The 14,911-nt window shown below is 48.0% G+C and overlaps 1 protein-coding gene across 2 annotated transcripts in view; it reads right to left on the bottom strand.

The window, feature by feature from the left end:
• mdh1b (malate dehydrogenase 1B, NAD (soluble)) overlaps window positions 1-14,911 on the bottom strand; it is a 73,899-nt gene that overhangs the window by 20,617 nt on the left and 38,371 nt on the right. For both annotated transcript variants that reach the window (XM_072482583.1, XM_072482593.1), the window contains one exon: window positions 639-780. In XM_072482583.1, coding sequence (XP_072338684.1) covers window positions 639-780 — 142 coding nt within the window. The remainder of the gene's footprint in view (window positions 1-638; window positions 781-14,911) is intronic.

Genomic DNA, 14,911 nt, shown 5'->3' with positions numbered 1-14,911 from the left:
GGGCAAGAATTCAGAATGTCCAATTCACCCAACAGCACGTCTTTTGGGACTTGTGGGAGGAAACCGGAGCAAAAGGAGGAAACCCACGCAGACACGGGGGGAACGTGCAGACTCGGCACAGACAGTGACCCAAGTCAGGATTTGAACCGGGGTCCCTGGCGCTATGAAGCAACAGTGCTAACCACTGTGCTACCATGCTGGACATATAAATAAACAAAAGTTGGGTCCAGACAAGATGTAAATGGAAAAAGCAGAATAGAGAGTGAGGGTCATTGAAAATATGACAAAACAAAGAGGGTTTCCGTGACCTGTGAAAGTAATTGAGATTCCTGGACCATCCCACCAGCTATGGAATCCCCCACCCCAGCCTACACCTCTTGTAACTTAGTAGCTGTTTCTGATATCCTGCATTACGAACACCTACTTTGTGAGAAAATGGGAGCTTTGATTAAGATATAAATGATTGCATCATTTTCAATGTATTCTTTACAGAAGCATTTTGTTCCTAATAACATAAGCTTAATTATATAATTCTAGGCACCAGAGCTGCTGGAACTGCTATGGAGCAGAGCAGCGGGAAACGCTTCAGTGTAGCACAATGTCCAAACTTGCCCTCTGACAAAAAGTATTTTCCTTACTTATCTTGCAGCATCTCCAGTACTGGGCGTGAGAACTCGGGTGGTCCCCAGATGGCACTTTCAAATTGACTGACACGCGCTTTATGCAGATCAATATATATACTTCTGACGATGTTTCCCCAAATAATTACATCTTTTACATCTGCAGAGAGGGTGAAGAATAGGGACAGCACTTATAATGACATTAATAAGCCATTTCTGGCTCAATAACACATCAAAACAAATGTTGTAATAACAAGAGCAGTGAAATTCAGAAACGACCTAAAGAACCTGTGTGCAGGTTTGTAATGCACGAAAAACAAGGAATTTGCTCACAGTTTATTTACCAATCATCCTCTCTACCAACTTAAACATTGGCTGAAATCTTGGTTAATCAGTTTTTTCTGCTTTAATAGGGCACTTAGAAGCATTTCATGTAGCCCTTTGGGCCACAAATAACGAGCAGTTTTCATGGTCTCGTACCCCCTAGAGTGCATTCTGTGTCCTCAGCACGAGGGTCAGGATAAAAGGGCCTGGTCTCTGCCTCTTCTGCAGGATTTACAGGATTTTCTATGCATGGTGGGTGTGGAACTTGGTCTAACAGAGCTGCTTTTGTGAGCAGGTGGGATCATTCTTGACTTCCCAACTCATTTTCCCAATGGGCAGGGGCACCTCAGAAAATATGGTCACGACATGGCCACAGCCAGGGAACTGGGGGCAAACTTAAGGAACAGTTGGGTGGGTGAAGCATACTTCAGTTGCATTGGTCCTTTGTAGTGAACAGGTGGGGCAAATCAGCCCTGAAAAGTTATGTTCCTATTCATTTGCTTGCAGTAGAACCAATGGTTCGTAACAGATCTTCAGCTATCAACCATGACTCAGTTAATTGCACTTTTGCTTCTGAGTGTGAAGATAGTGGGTTAAAGTCCCACTCCAGACACTTGAACACAGTCCAGTCTGACACACTAGTGCCGTACTGAGGGATTGTTGCACTATCAGAGGTGAGATATTTGGGGTGAGATATTAAACTGTAGTCTCGTTTGTTCTCTCAGGTGGATGTAAAGAATTCTGAGGTAATATTTGGACAAGAGCAGGGGGATTCTCCTCAGTGGTCTAACCAATATTTATTAACCAATGAACATCACCAAAATGGTCATTTATCTTAGTGCTGTTTTTGGGAGCTTGCTGTGCTCAATTTAGCCACCATGGTTTCTACGTTAGAACAGTGACTGCACTTTACTAATTCTTCATTGTAATATGCTTTGGGACACGATGAAAGACATTGTATAGAGTCAAGGCTTCCTTTTAAAAAACTCCAATTTAAGATTTATTTGTCACTGAGACAACAGGACCACGAGTGGCCCTTTTCAATCTGCTAGCCCCCTAAAATTCCAACGAGAAAAACCTGAAAATAAGAATAAATTAGATTATAGAACCAATGTTGCAACTTTCAAATGATCCATTAGCATTTGTCGCCATTTGTGAATTTATGTATATAAGTCAAACCAGAATAAACTAGTTGAGTTTTAGTATTAGAATTCCATGTATGCTACAATGTTTCTGTCCTGCAAATATATCACAGGCTATAGTTTGAATATCTGTGCTCTAGTAGATCCATTGCTGTGGATTATAGCAGCAAATGGCAATGGCATCTTCCACAATAACCACAACTGCATCCAAACAAACTCCAAATTTAATAAATCCATCATATACAATCAGAATCAAAAAAGAAGAAAAGCTGCCAAGGCTGTTATCTAAACTTGGGTTCAGATGATGGCAATAAATATCTTGAACTCCATTCTTCTTTCATCTGAACACTTTAAATTTAATTCCTTCCAGGGGCGGCACGGTGGTGCAGTGGTTAGCACTGCTGCCTCATGGCGCTGTGGAACTGGGTTTGATCCCGTCCCCAGGTCACTGTCCGTGTGGAGTTTGCACATTCTCCCCGTGTTTGTATGGGTCTCACCCCCACAACCCAAAAAGATGTGCAGGGTAGGTGAATTGACCATGTTAAATTGCCCCTTAATTGGAAAAAAGAATTGGATACTCTAAAGTTCTTTAAAAAAATTATTTAATTCCTTCCAACTCTTCTTGGGTTCCATCATTTTATATATAAACTATCTGAATATGACTTCCGGGTGCGGCTATGCAGAGCTAGGTCGCATATTCGGCAGCTCCTGCTTGGAACGGACTTTTGGGCTCTTTTACAGGGCCCCCACGGCATTTGTTTGACATTTCCCGGTGTGGGAAGAAGGCTGCAATATTCCCCCGACAGTGTCCCCCAGGAAGGGTATGTCTCTTGGTTGCCAGACACACGCAGAAACAGTAAAAGATTTGGCTGCAACTGCAGGATAAACAGGGCCTCTTCCAGCATGCAGGCGGGGGAAGGGCAAGCTTAAAGCTGCAAGCTGACCTGAGGGCCTGTATCAAAAGTGAATTCTAGCAGCAGAGGGAACAACTGTGAAAAGACCTCATCAAGGCCACTGAAGGGACTTCCGGTTGCGGTGATGCCTAGCTAGCCGCACGCTTCGGCGGCTCCAGCTCCGACGGACCTTCGGGCTCTTTTAAGAGCCCCAACGGGGAATTTTTCGACGACGCAACCCGGTGTGGGGCGTGTGAGAAGGGAGTCCCCCCCCAAACGAAGGAGGAAAAAACCGGCGGCGGCGGCTGCAGCGCGAGGAATCGTCGACCAAAGGGTCAGAAAGAGAGAAGTACAAGATGGCGGCGGAGAAAGCGCAGGCGACATGGGGGCCTGAGCATGAAATTGTGAGACGGTGCGTGGAGCTGCTGAAGAGGGAGGTGCTGACCCCGTTGCTACAGGCAATTGAGGGGCTCAAGGAGACATTAAAGACCCAGGAGACAGAGCTCCGTGTGGTGGAGCAGAAGGTGACAGATATTGAGGACGAGATCCTGGGCCTGGCGGTTAAGACACAGACGCACGAGGCACTTCATAAAAAGTGTACTGAAAGGATCGAAGCCCTAGAAAATGGAGCGCGAAGGAAGAACCTTCGGATACTGGGTCTCCCTGAGGGTGTGGAAGGAGTGGACTGTGGAGCGTACGCAAGTACGATGCTGAGCTCACTGATGGGTGCTGAGGCCCCTACGGGCCCCTTGGAGGTGGAGTGGGCAAATCGGATTCCGGCGAGAAGACCAAAAGCGGGAGAACCACCCAGGGCGATAATCGTGCGATTTTACCGCCTTAAGGATAGAGAAGAGGTCCTGAGATGGGCTAAAAAGGTGCGGAGTAGCAGATGGGAGAATGCAGTGGTACGGGTATACCAGGATTGGAGTGCGGAGGTGGCGAGAAGGAGGGTGAGCTTCAACCGAGCCAAAGAGGTGTTGCATAAAAGGAAGGTGAAGTTCGGGATGCTGCAGCCGGCAAGACTATGGGTCACGTATCAGGAGAGACACCATTATTTCGAGACGGCGGAGGAAGCATGGACCTTCATCAAAGAAGAGAAATTGGATCGGAACTGAGGGACTGATGCTGCAGGAAATGTGATTGTTAATGTTACGGTGGAAGTTAATTGAGAAGTAAACAGGGAAGGGGGGAGACATTGGGGAAATGTGGGCGCCGGTGAGGGGGGAAAGACGGGACATAGTTGGAGAATGGGGAAGGGGAGGGGGAGGGGAAAGGGAGCTGCGCCATAAGAGGCGGGTCAGGTAAAGGGATGTTCCCGCACCAGAAAGAATAAGGCGGGAAGACAGGCGCAAGGCGGATGGGAGTTCCCCACATGGGGGGGGTCGAGGAGTGAGCAGGAGTAGCCGGGGTCAGTTGAAGTCAGCTGACTTACGGAAGTAATATGGGGGGAGCAATCATGCTAGAAAGAGATCTAGCGGGGAGGGGGGGGGGGGGGGGGGGAGGGACAACTGGGTTGCTGCTGCGGAAATCCAAAAGGAAATGGCTAAAGAGTGGGTGGGCGGGGATGGTGTGCGACGCTGGGGGAGCGAGCGGGAGCGCGGAGGCGGGATATGGGACTGGCCTAGAGAAGGTAATGGCTAGTCGACACGGGAGGGGGGCAGGTAGCCCCCTAGTGAGGCTGATCACGTGGAACGTGAGAGGCCTGAACGGACCGATAAAAAGGGCCAGAGTGCTCGCGCATTTGAAAGGACTAAGGGCAGACGTGGTTATGCTCCAAGAGACGCACCTAAAGGTGGCGGACCAAGTTAGGCTAAGGAAAGGATGGGTGGGACAGGTGTTCCACTCAGGACTGGACGCAAAGAATAGAGGGGTGGCCATTTTGGTGGGGAAACAGGTCGCATTTGAAGCAAAGAACATCGTAGCAGATAGCGGAGGTAGATATGTAATGGTGAGTGGCAGGCTGGAGGGAATGGAGGTCGTGTTGGTTAACGTGTATGCCCCAAACTGGGACGATGCGGGATTTATGAGACGGATGCTGGGGCGTATACCGGACCTGGAGGTAGGAAACTTGATTTTAGGAGGGGACTTTAATACGGTGCTGGACCCGGGGCTAGATAGATCCAGCTCAAGGACCGGAAGAAGGCCGGCAGCGGCCAAGGTACTTAAGGGGTTTATGGACCAAATGGGGGGAGTGGATCCATGGCGATTTCTTAGACCTAGGGCTAGGGAGTTTTCCTTCTTCTCCCATGTCCATAAAGTGTACTCCCGGATAGATTTTTTTGTTTTGGGAAGGTCGTTGATCTCTAGGGTGGAAGAAGCTGAGTACTCAGCCATAGCGGTTTCGGATCATGCCCCACATTGGGTGGACCTGGAATTAGGAGAGGAAAGGGAGCAGAGAACACTCTGGCGATTAGATGTGGGACTGATGGCGGATGAGGGAGTGTGTGCAAGAGTGCGGGGGTGTATTGAGAGCTATCTGGAGGTCAATGACGACGGCGAGGTCCCTGTGGGAGTGGTAAGGGAAGCACTAAAAGCGGTGGTCAGAGGAGAGCTGATCTCCATTGGGGCCCACAAAAGGAAAACAGAGGCCAAGGAAAGGGAAAGGTTACTGGGGGAGATTTTAAGGGTGGATAGGGAATTTGCAGAGACCCCGGAGGAGGAATTGTACAGGGAGAGGAGACGACTCCAGACGGAATTTGACCTTCTGACCACCAGAAAGGCGGAGGTACTGTGGAGGAAGGCACAGGGGAGGAGGTATGTATATGGGGAAAAGGCGAGTCGCCTGTTGGCTCATCAATTGCGAAAGAGGGCAGCAGCGAGGGAGATAGGAGGAATTAGAGACGAAAGGGGAGACACGGTGCGAAGGGCAGGAAAGATAAATGAGGTGTTCAAGACCTTCTATGAGGAACTGTATAGGTCTCAACCCCCAGAGGGAGAGGAGGGGATGCGGCAGTTCCTGGACTAATTGAGGTTCCCGAAAGTGGAGGAGCGGGGGGTGGTAGGCCTGGGGGCACCGATTGGGGTGGACGAGGTTATTAAGGGACTGGGAAGCATGCAAGCAGGGAAGGCCCCAGGACCAGACGGGTTCCCGGTGGAGTATTACAGAAAATATGTGGACTTGTTGGCCCCGTTGATGGTGAGGACGTTCAATGAGGCCAGGAAAGGGGGGACGCTACCCCCGACGATGTCGGAGGCGACGATATCGTTAATTTTGAAGAGGGATAAAGATCCGTTGCAGTGCGGGTCCTATAGACCCATTTCATTATTGAACGTGGACGCCAAATTGTTGGCAAAGGTACTGGCATCGAGGATAGAGGACTGTGTCCCGGGGGTGGTGCACGAAGACCAGACAGGGTTCGTAAAAGGGAGACAACTGAATGTTAACGTGCGACGACTATTAGGGGTGATAATGATGCCCCCAGTGGAGGGGGAGGCAGAGATAGTGGCGGCAATGGACGCAGAGAAGGCATTTGATAGGGTGGAGTGGGAGTATTTATGGGAAGTGTTAAGGAGGTTTGGGTTTGGGAACGGGTTTATTAGCTGGGTTAGACTTCTTTATGGGGCTCCAACGGCAAGCGTAGTTACAGGTCGACATAGATCGGAGTATTTCCGACTATATAGGGGAACAAGACAGGGATGCCCGCTGTCTCCATTGTTGTTCGCGTTGGCAATTGAACCTCTGGCCATGGCGTTGAGAGACTCCAGGAAATGGAGAGGGGTGATTAGAGGGGGAGAAGAACACCGAATCTCGTTATATGCGGATGACCTATTGTTATACGTGTCGGACCCAGCGGGGGGAATGATAGAGGTTATGCGAATTTTGAGGGGGTTCGGGGATTTCTCGGGGTATAGGCTAAACATGGGGAAGAGTGAATTATTTGTGATACATCCAGGGGACCAGAGTAGAGAGATAGAAGGCTTGCGTCTAAGGAAAGTGGAAAGAAACTTCCGATACCTGGGGATTCAGATCGCTAGGAGCTGGGGAACCTTGCACAGACTTAATCTGACACGGTTGGTAGAACAAATGGAGGAGGACTTCAAGAGGTGGGACATGCAGCCTCTATCGCTAGCGGGCAGGGTGCAAGCAATTAAGATGATGGTCCTCCCGAAGTTCTTATTTGTATTTCAATGTCTCCCTATACTAATCACCAAGACCTTTTTTAATAAAATAGACAGGAGCATCACGAGCTTCGTGTGGGCAGGGAAAGTTCCGAGAGTAAGGAGGGGGTTCCTTCAGCGTAGTAGGGACAGAGGAGGATTGGCACTACTGAACTTGGGCGATTACTATTGGGCCGCCAATGTGGCAATGATACGTAAATGGATGATGGAGGGTGAGGGAGCGGCGTGGGAAAGACTGGAGAGAAAGTCCTGTAAAGGGACGAGTTTAGAGGCGCTGGTGACGGCGCCGCTACCGATCTCACCTAAAAAGTTTACCACGAACCCGGTGGTGGCGGCAACATTGAATATCTGGGGACAGTGGAGGCGACAGAGAGGGGTGCGGGGAGCCCTGGTGGGGTCCCCAATCAGGAACAACCATAGGTTCGCCCCAGGAAGAATGGATGGAGGATTTCAGAGCTGGTTCCAGTTGGGAATTAGGAGGGTGGGAGATTTATTTATAGATGGGACTTTTGCGAGCTTGGGAGCATTGGAGGAAAAGTATAAGTTGCCCCGGGGAAATTTCTTGAGATATATGCAGGTGAGGGCATTTACTAGACAACAGGTGAGGGAATTTCCGTTGCTCCCGACACAGGGGATACAGGACAGGGTGCTTTCAGGGGTGTGGGTCGGAGAGGGCAAGGTGTCAGAGATTTACCGAGAGATGAGGGAAGAGGGGGAGGAGTCGGTGGGCGAACTAAAAGGAAAGTGGGAAGAAGAACTAGGGGAGGAGATAGAGGAGGGTATGTGGGCTGATGCCCTAAGCAGGGTAAATTCCTCTTCCTCATGCGCCAGGCTTAGCCTGATTCAATTTAAGGTGCTACATAGAGCACACATAACGGGAGCAAGATTGAGCAGGTTCTTTGGAGTGGAGGACAAATGTGGGAGGTGTGGCGGGAGCCCGGCAAACCACGCACATATGTTTTGGGCATGCCCGGCACTGGAAGGGTATTGGAAGGGAGTGACGGGAGTGATTTCGCGGGTGGTGAAGGCCCGGGTCAAACCAGGCTGGGGGTTAGCTCTATTTGGAGTTGCGGAAGAGCCGGGAGTGCAGGAGGCGAAAGAGGCCGACGTTGTGGCCTTTGCGTCCCTAGTAGCCCGGCGCAGGATCCTACTCATGTGGAAGGAGGCGAAACCCCCCGGACTGGAGGCCTGGGTAAATGATATGGCGGGGTTCATTAAACTGGAGCAGATAAAGTTTGCCCTGAGAGGATCGGCTCAAGGGTTCACCAGGCGGTGGCAGCCATTTCTCGACTACCTAGGGGAACGTTAGAGGGAAGACAGATGACCAGCAGCAGCAACCCAGGGGGAGGGGGGGGGGTTTAGTTTAGGTCAAAGATAAAGGGGTTTTGTTACTTGTGTATTGTTTAAAATTTCTGTATTGTTATTGTTGCGTTTGCTTTGTAAGAGGGGAAAAATTGTTGTTTGGGAAAAAATTTTCAATAAAACATTTATTAAAAAAAACTATCTGAATATTTTGATTAGATTCCAAACTGTGGCTCACTTCGAGGTTTCATTACTCTCTTTACGAATCATTGGAACTCCTTGGTTAGATTCTAGCCTATTACTCGTTCCCGTGTATCAATTAGATATATAAATCATCTAAATTCCTCAATTGATTCCAGCATGTAAATCATTCCCAGATATTTATTATTAACTATCAAAACCCTCAATTTGAGTCTCCAGTTTGTAACATATTCCAAGACATCCATTGTATTTGATAATAAACAATGAATTGAATTATTTAGAGTTGCAAATGTATAAACGTCTGTTGTTCCAGCTGCCACTTGTAATCGTGCAATCTCTTTCAGGGGTAGATGATTCAATGGCTTGAACCATTAGTTACAAAGAATAGTTCAGCACAGGAACAGGCCCTTCAGCCCTCCAAGCTTGCGCCGATCACGTGTCCTATCTTGACCAACCGCCTGTATCCTTCTATACCCCGTCTGTTCATGTGCCTATCCAGATAAGTCAATTTTTTAATAAATGTTTTTTATTGGGTTTTTGAACAAAGTATATTTACAGTTATGCACACAGAATAAGATATATATATATATATATATATATAAGAGAAGAGAAAAAAATCAATTAAAAAAAAGACTGGTATGATATTGTGCACTAGCTCAACAACAACTCTGTACATTTAGCAATATTATTTTTAACAAATAAGTAGACAGCTATTTGTAGTGGGGGGGGGGGGGGGGGGAAGGTCGCTAACGTATCTGCCTCAACCACCTCACTTGACAGTGCACTCCAGGCCTGCACCACCCTCTGTGTAAAAGACTTCCCCCGTACATCTTCACTGAACCTATCCCCTCACCTTGAACTTGTGCCCCCTTGTAATTGTCATTTCCGCCCTGGGAAAAAAGGTGTTAACGCTATCTATACCCCTCATAATTTCATAAACGTCTATCACGTCGCCCCTCAGCCTCCGTCTTTCTAGGGAGAACAATCCCAGTTTATTCAATCTCTCCTCACAGGTAATATCCATACTAGGCAACATTCTGGTAAATGTTTTCTGTACTCTCTCAAAAGCCTCCATGTTAGGTGTATTGGCCATGTTAAGTTGCCCTTAAGTGTCCAAAAGGTTAGAGGGGGCCTGGATAGGGTGCTCCTTCAGAGGATAGGTGCAGACTTGGTGGGCCAAATGGCCTCCTGCACTGTAGAGATTCTATGATTCTATGAACTATCAAATCAGCCAACCCTTGGGGCATTAGTCACATTTGTCAAACATTCTTCCTCAATGTAACGGATTTTGGAGCATTACAGTCATGTACATTGTTGCATAATATGGAACAGATTGTTAATTCCAGCATTCCAGTAAACCAGCATTATCGGCAGAATTTAATGATCTCTGCCAAGGCAAATTTGGCAGCAGCGTGTGCATTTAATCAGGGGAGTGGTTGCTGAGTGGGGACCCACCGGCTTCCTGCCTCGACTCCAATTCAATCCAAGATAGGAAAACTCGTGGACAACCTTTCTGCCCTGCTGCCAATTGATGCCCTTAAGTGGGCAAATAATGCCAATCAACAGCAGGCAAGGTAGTCTGCATGTGGAAAGCATGAAAACCAATCCTGGCTTGTTTTCTTGCAGGCACTGAGGGAGGGGGCATGGAGGCAGCTATCCTTCATACAAAGGCCAACAGTGCTGATTGAGCGGCACAGCATTAGAAGGTGGGTGTGCCAGTGGGGGCCTGCTGATAGAGACCCCACCCTGGCCTTGCTGCGGCCCCCTCCCCCACCGCAGCTCCCCAGCCATTATGTATGGGTGAGTCAGGCCTCTCCATTGTTTCCTTTCCACCTGCTCACTTCTCGTCTTGAGCCCACCACTCTGGCCTGGAGGTAGTCATGGCTGATCTGATTGTGGCATTAACTCCTCTTTCCTTCCTGTCCCACATGACCCTTGTTCAGTGAAACTCTGTTGAATTCAGCATAAATGCATTGAATGATCGAGTCTCCACCACTCTCTGTGGAAGAGAATTCTAAAGACTAATAACCCTTTGAGAAGGAATTCCTCCTCATCTCTACTTTAAACGGGCAGTGCAGGTTCCTGACACAAACAGGTTGGGCCCTTCTTGGGAAATTGAGGTTCTGTGACCCATAGAACCTTTCAAATGACTAAAATTCCCCTGTAGACAGGTTGACAACTTTCTGTTATGTGTCATAGAAAATACTCCTAAACCTTGTTATCTTTGCTACTGCACAATTCTAATTCCCTAATATGATTTTATAATATGATAATATAATATAATATTGTATTATTATTATTATTTTTAAAAACAATTTTTTTATTTAGTTGTTAGCCAGATCTTGGTTGAAAGTTAGAGGGATGGCAGGGAAGGGAGTGCAATGTTCCTCCTGCAGGATGTTTGAGGTGAGGGATGCCGTTAGTGTCCCTGCTGATTTTACCTGCAGGAAGTGCTGCCATCTCCAGCTCCTCCAAGACCGAGTTAGGGAACTGGAGCTGGAGTTGGAAGAACTTCGGTTCATTCGGGAGGCAGAGGGGGGTCATAGATAGCAGCTTCAGGGAATTAGTTACACCAAAGATTGGAGATAAATGGGTAACTGTAAGAGGGACTGGGAAGAAGCAGTCAGTGCAGGGATCCCCTGTGGTCGTTCCCCTGAGAAACAAGTATACCGCTTTGGATACTTGTGGGGGGGGGGACTTACCAGGGGTAAGCCATGGGGTACGGGCCTCTGGCACGGAGTCTGTCCCTGTTGCTCAGAAGGGAAGGGGGGAGAGGAGCAGAGCATTAGTAATTGGCGACTCGATAGTCAGGGGCACAGATAGGAGATTTTGTGGGAGCGTGAGAGACTCACGTTTGGTATGTTGCCTCCCAGGTGCAAGGGTACGTGATGTCTCGGATCGTGTTTTCCGGGTCCTTAAGGGGGAGGGGGAGCAGCCCCAAGTCGTGGTCCACATTGGCACTAACGACATAGGTAGGAAAGGGGACAAGGATGTCAGGCAGGCTTTCAGGGAGCTAGGATGGAAGCTCAGAACTAGAACAAACAGAGTTGTTATCTCTGGGTTGTTGCCCGTGCCACGTGATAATGAAATGAGGAATAGGGAGAGAGAGCAATTAAACACGTGGTTACAGGGATGGTGCAGGTGGGAGGGATTCCGATTTCTGGGTAACTGGGGCTCTTTCTGGGGAAGGTGGGACCTCTACAGACAGGATGGTCTACATCTGAACCTGAGGGGCACAAATATCCTGGGGGGGAGATTTGTTCGTGCTCTTTGGGGGGGTTTAAACTAATGCAGCAGGGGCATGGGAACCTGGATTGTAGTTTTAGGGTACGGGAGAATGAGAGTATAGAGGTCAGGAGCACAGATTTGACGTCACAGGAGGGGGCCAGTGTTCAGGTAGGTGGTTTGAAGTGTGTCTACTTCAATGCCAGGAGTATACGAAATAAGGTAGGGGAACTGGCAGCATGGGTTGGTACCTGGGACTTCGATGTTGTGGCCATTTCGGAGACATGGATAGAGCAGGGACGGGAATGGATGTTGCAGGTTCCGGGGTTTAGGTGTTTTAGTAAGCTCAGAGAAGGAGGCAAAAGAGGGGGAGGTGTGGCGCTGCTAGTCAAGAGCAGTATTACGGTGGCGGAGAGGATGCTAGATGGGGACTCATCTTCCGAGGCAGTATGGGCTGAGGTTAGAAACAGGAAAGGAGAGGTCACCCTGTTGGGAGTTTTCTATAGGCCTCCAAATAGTTCTAGGGATGTAGAGGAAAGGATGGCAAGGATGATCCTGGATAAGAGCGAAAGTAACAGGGTAGTTATTATGGGAGACTTTAACTTTCCAAATATTGACTGGAAAAGATATAGTTCGAGTACATTAGATGGGTCGTTTTTTGTACAGTGTGTGCAGGAGGGTTTCCTGACACAATATGTTGACAGGCCAACAAGAGGCGAGGCCACGTTGGATTTGGTTTTGGGTAATGAACCAGGCCAGGTGTTGGATTTGGAGGTAGGAGAGCACTTTGGGGACAGTGACCACAATTCGGTGACGTTTACGTTAGTGATGGAAAGGGATAAGTATACACCGCAGGGCAAGAGTTATAGCTGGGGGAAGGGTAATTATGATGCCATTAGACGTGACTTGGGGGGGATAAGTTGAAGAAGTAGGCTGCAAGTGTTGGGCACACTGGATAAGTGGAGCTTGTTCAAGGATCAGCTACTGCGTGTTCTTGATAAGTACGTACCGGTCAGGCAGGGAGGAAGGAGTAGAGCGAGGGAACCGTGGTTTACCAAAGAAGTGGAATCTCTTGTTAAGAGGAAGAAGGAGGCATATGTGAAGATGAGGTGTGAAGTTTCAGTTGGGGCGATGGATAGTTACAAGGTAGCGAGGAAGGATCTAAAGAGAGAGCTAAGACGAGCAAGGAGGGGACATGAGAAGTATTTGGCAGGTAGGATCAAGGAAAACCCAAAAGCTTTCTATAGGTATGTCAGGAATAAGCGAATGACTAGGGTAAGAGTAGGACCAGTCAAGGACAGGGATGGGAAGTTGTGTGTGGAGTCTGAGGCGAGATACTAAATGAATATTTTTCGTCAGTATTCACTCAGGAAAAAGCTAATGTTGTGGAGGAGAATGCTGAGACCCAGGCTATTAGAATAGATGGCATTGAGGTACGTAGGGAAGAGGTGTTGGCAATTCTGGACAGGCTGAAAATAGATAAGTCCCCGGGGCCTGATGGGATTTATGCTAGGATTCTCTGGGAGGCCAGGGAAGAGATTGCTGGACCTTTGGCTTTGATTTTTATGTCATCATTGGCTACAGGAATAGTGCCAGAGGACTGAAGGATAGCAAATGTGGTCCCGTGGTTCAAAAAGGGGAGCAGAGACAACCCCGGCAACTATAGGCCAGTGAGCCTCGCGTCTGTAGTGGGTAAAGTCTTGGAGGGGATTATAAGAGATAAGATTTATAATCATCTAGATAGGAATAATATGATCAGGGATAGTCAGCATGGCTTTGTGACATGGCCTCACAAACCTTATCGAGTTCTTTGAGAAGGTGACTGAACAGGTAGACGAGGGTAGAGCAGTTGATGTGGTGTATATGGATTTCAGTAAAGCGTTTGATAAGGTTCCCCACGGTAGGCTATTGCAGAAAATACGGAGGCTGGGGATTGAGGGTGATTTAGAGATGTGGATCAGAAATTGGCTAGCTGAAAGAAGACAGAGGGTGGTGGTTGATGGGAAATGTTCAGAATGGAGTTCAGTTACAAGTGGCGTACCACAAGGATCTGTTCTGGGGCCGTTGCTGTTTGTCATTTTTATCAATGACCTAGAGGAAGGCGCAGAAGGGTGGGTGAGTAAATTTGCAGACGACACTAAAGTCAGTGGTGTTGTCGACAGTGTGGAAGGATGTAGCAGGTTACAGAGAGACATAGATAAGCTGCAGAGCTGGGCTGAGAGATGGCAAATGGAGTTTAATGTAGAGAAGTGTGAGGTGATTCACTTTGGAAGGAATAACAGGAATGTGGAATATTTGGCTCATGGTAAAGCTCTTGGAAGTGTGGATGAGCAGAGGGATCTAGGTGTCCATGTACATAGGTCCCTGAAAGTTGCCACCCAGGTTGATAGGGTTGTGAAGAAGGCCTATGGAGTGTTGGCCTTTATTGGTAGAGGGATTGAGTTCTGGAGTCATGAGGTCATGTTGCAGCTGTAAAGCTGGACAGTGAGAGCCTTCTCCCGTGGATGGAAATGGCTGGCACGAGGGGACATAGCTTTAAACTGAGGGGTAATAGATATAGGACAGAGGTCAGAGGTAGGTTCTTTACGCAAAGAGTGGTGAGGCCGTGGAATGCCCTACCTGCAACAGTAGTGAACTCGCCAACATTGAGGGCATTTAAAAGTTTATTGGTTAAGCATATGGATGATAATGGCATAGTGTAGGTTAGATGGCTTTTGTTTCGGTGCAACATCGTGGGCCGAAGGGCCTGTACTGCGCTGTATCGTTCTATGTTCTATTTACATTACATTCTCCCAACTATCTACTCAGTATCCTTCATAGAACAAATTCCAATCTCCTGTTATCATGGAATAATATTCTCCCACCCTGTCCCACATCATTCTCCCATCCATTTACATATCCTGTGCAGAACATACTCCAAATCCCCCATATTATCTGTTTGGATTACATTACAATCTCTGAAATATTTATTATCTTGCTCAAAAACACATTCTCAACTCAAGTCACAGTATTTTTGATTGTTGCACTGTTAAAGTGAAGGCAGTCATACAAGTTTTTTTTAAAAGGTTCATGCGACAGGCTTGGA

This window comes from Scyliorhinus torazame, chromosome 2 (assembly GCF_047496885.1).
Source record: "Scyliorhinus torazame isolate Kashiwa2021f chromosome 2, sScyTor2.1, whole genome shotgun sequence".
Lineage (NCBI taxonomy): Eukaryota > Metazoa > Chordata > Chondrichthyes > Carcharhiniformes > Scyliorhinidae > Scyliorhinus > Scyliorhinus torazame.
The sequence above is the reverse complement of the archived record's forward strand: the minus strand, read 5'-3'. Positions and strand labels throughout refer to the sequence as shown.